Source organism: Pundamilia nyererei, unplaced genomic scaffold (genome assembly GCF_000239375.1).
Source record: "Pundamilia nyererei isolate P.nyererei 1_Seehausen unplaced genomic scaffold, PunNye1.0 scaffold00626, whole genome shotgun sequence".
In the NCBI taxonomy this organism is placed as follows: Eukaryota; Metazoa; Chordata; class Actinopteri; order Cichliformes; family Cichlidae; genus Pundamilia; species Pundamilia nyererei.
The window spans coordinates 84,785-87,390 of record NW_005188027.1 but is presented as its reverse complement, the minus strand read 5'-3'; the positions used below and the strand labels follow the sequence as shown (position 1 = coordinate 87,390).

Genomic DNA, 2,606 nt, shown 5'->3' with positions numbered 1-2,606 from the left:
AGAAAGCTGCCAGGGAGGAAAAATGGCTGCAGGACATGGATGAGGAGGAGTATAATGCTCTGCCACAGGAGGTGAAGGAGCGCATTAACAAAAAACACAGAGAGGAATTCCGACAGCAGAAGTTTAGGTACTGACAATATTTTTTTTTTTCAGTGAGGTTTTAATTTCTAGTTTTACCAAACTGCACAAAGTCAAAACTGATGTTTTAGCTTGATGAAATGGACACAGTCATCAATGGTATGATCAACATGCCTAGTGAGGCTCAGTTCTCTGGGTGAAAATGCCTTGTTGATGCCAGAGATCAGAGGAGAATGTCCAAACTGCTTCAAGCTGATAGGAAGGCAACAATAATTCAGATAACCACTTATTACAACCCAAGGTATGTAGAAAAATCGGGTCCGTCCTGCCTTGTATCAAGAGTTCAGGCTGACGGTGGTGTAATGGTATCAGGGGTATTTTCTCTTGTTCCCTAAGTACCGGCTGAGCATTGTTTAAACACCACACACACACACGCCTTTCTGATTGCTGTAGCTGTCCATGTCCATCCCTTTATGACCACAGTGACCACATCTGCTGAGGGCTGTTTCCAGCAGGATAACACACCATGTCACAGATCATAGAGCGTCTCAAACTGGTTTCTTGATGGTCTCCATGAAATTCATTTCATTTTACTCAAATAACTTGGCTAGTTACACAGTCTCTATCCAATATAGCAGCTTTGGAGTGAAAGCCGAATCAGATATGCAGCTGACAAATCTGAAGCAACTGTTTAATTCTGTCATGTCAGTATGGACCAGGATCTCTGACGAATGTCCCCGAATCCTTGTTTACTATGTTATGAAGAATTTAGGCACTTCTGAAAGCAAAAGTGAGCCCAACCCAGTGATAGCATTACATGCCTAATAAAGTCATCATAAATGATAAGGGAGGTACAGAGTGGTTAATCCATGGAATACAGATGATTAAATTAAATTTCATATTTAAGTTGTTAAGAAGAAAAAGAAAATATAAACACAAATTATGAAAAATAGCACATTGGACTGATAAAGTTCTGCAGTGAACACTTCCAGTTTTTAACATTCGTCTGAAAGGTGAATTTTTAATCAAAATGGCATATTCAAATAATACAAAGAATAATAAATAATAAATACATAATATGTGCTTTAACATTTATATCAATAATGGTTTAGAATATGGCATAAGCCACTATAACCACATTTTGAGGTATTTGATGTCATTCATTTTCTGCTTAAACCAGTTATAGACTTAGATTTACTATATCTACCATGTAATAAAAGCCCTCAAAGGGATCATAAATATAGAGACTTGAAACTACTTCTTGCTTCCTTCTACATCCAGGAATATTGTGCACAGTTTTATTTATGCTGAGCATGCACAGTTTCACTCAAATACCAGGAATATATTCAAGTTCAAATGAAGGTAACTAAAAACAATTCACTTGTGTGTAAGGGAGCAGATGGCGAAAGAGCTGGAAGAAAAGAGGCAACAGGAAGAGAACCAAAGGTTAAAAGAGGTGGGTGGAAAGAAGGACATTAAAGAACCATCAAGGAAGAAGAGCTTGCTGGGGGTAAAGCAGGTCTGTATCCAGTATGAAGACCAGCAAATACAGAGAAAAATTAGAGCACTGAATTAATTTCTCCCCTTTCCTCTGTAGTCAACAGGGGCATTGAATGTGCTAAGGGCGTCTTCTGTTAACGACTCCAAAGAGCAATTAGGGGACACAAGAGAGCAATGTCATCTAAATGAAGGTGCAGACAAGTGTAAAAAAAACATGTAATATTTTATAAAATGTAATATAGAGTAAAAAATGAAACGGTTTATAGAGTGCAGCATAATCAGTTACTGAGTGACGTCTGGTCATTATTCCTACAGAGCATCATAGCAAAGAGGCCGATGATCCACAGAAGCAGACAGAAGGAACCACAGGTTCTCCTCAACCCACAGACACACTGGAGATAGACAAGGTAGATTAGAGCTTAGCAACGATGTCAACACACTCAACCCCAGTGCATTATTTAAAATGGTAGATATGTATAGCAGACTAATTACCTACTTTGTAACTTACTGGAGTTTTTATACTGCATGTTTGGGATACATTATTTCATAAGATTGTGTAATGTTATACAACAAATCAGATATGAGGAATGATGGAATAATAAATTGAGATGAGTTCTTACTATTTTAACAACATGTCTGATTTTTTTCAAGTATGTTTTGAATACTTGATTTTAATTTGAGAAAAAAGGGATTCAAGAAACAAAAGTACTTCTTATAGGCCTATCTGTTACTATGTGTGCTGTGAAATCTTCAGCTTCTCTTACTTTAGTTTTTAAAACCACTTGTCAGAGATTTACAGTTAACAAACGGTCAGGTGAATAAACAACACTGAGACACTTGATACTGATAACGTGCGGCATGGGTGAATCTCAGACCGAGAGACACCACGGACTGCAGTATTCGTTTATTTTTATAGGTTACATTGTCAATATGCAAATATAATCACATTTCCTGTTACGCAGGTCCTGATGCTGTCTGTGTGTAAGCTGTGTGTGTGTGTGTGTGTGTGTGTGTGTGTGTGTGTGTGT

General features: G+C 37.7%; 1 protein-coding gene across 1 annotated transcript in view; it reads left to right on the top strand.

Moving 5' to 3' along the window:
• hydin (HYDIN axonemal central pair apparatus protein) overlaps nucleotides 1–2,606 on the top strand; it is a 63,940-nt gene that overhangs the window by 27,520 nt on the left and 33,814 nt on the right. The window contains exons 44-47 of the mRNA XM_013907938.1: nucleotides 7–127; nucleotides 1,471–1,597; nucleotides 1,676–1,769; nucleotides 1,894–1,985. Coding sequence (XP_013763392.1) covers nucleotides 7–127; nucleotides 1,471–1,597; nucleotides 1,676–1,769; nucleotides 1,894–1,985 — 434 coding nt within the window. The remainder of the gene's footprint in view (nucleotides 1–6; nucleotides 128–1,470; nucleotides 1,598–1,675; nucleotides 1,770–1,893; nucleotides 1,986–2,606) is intronic.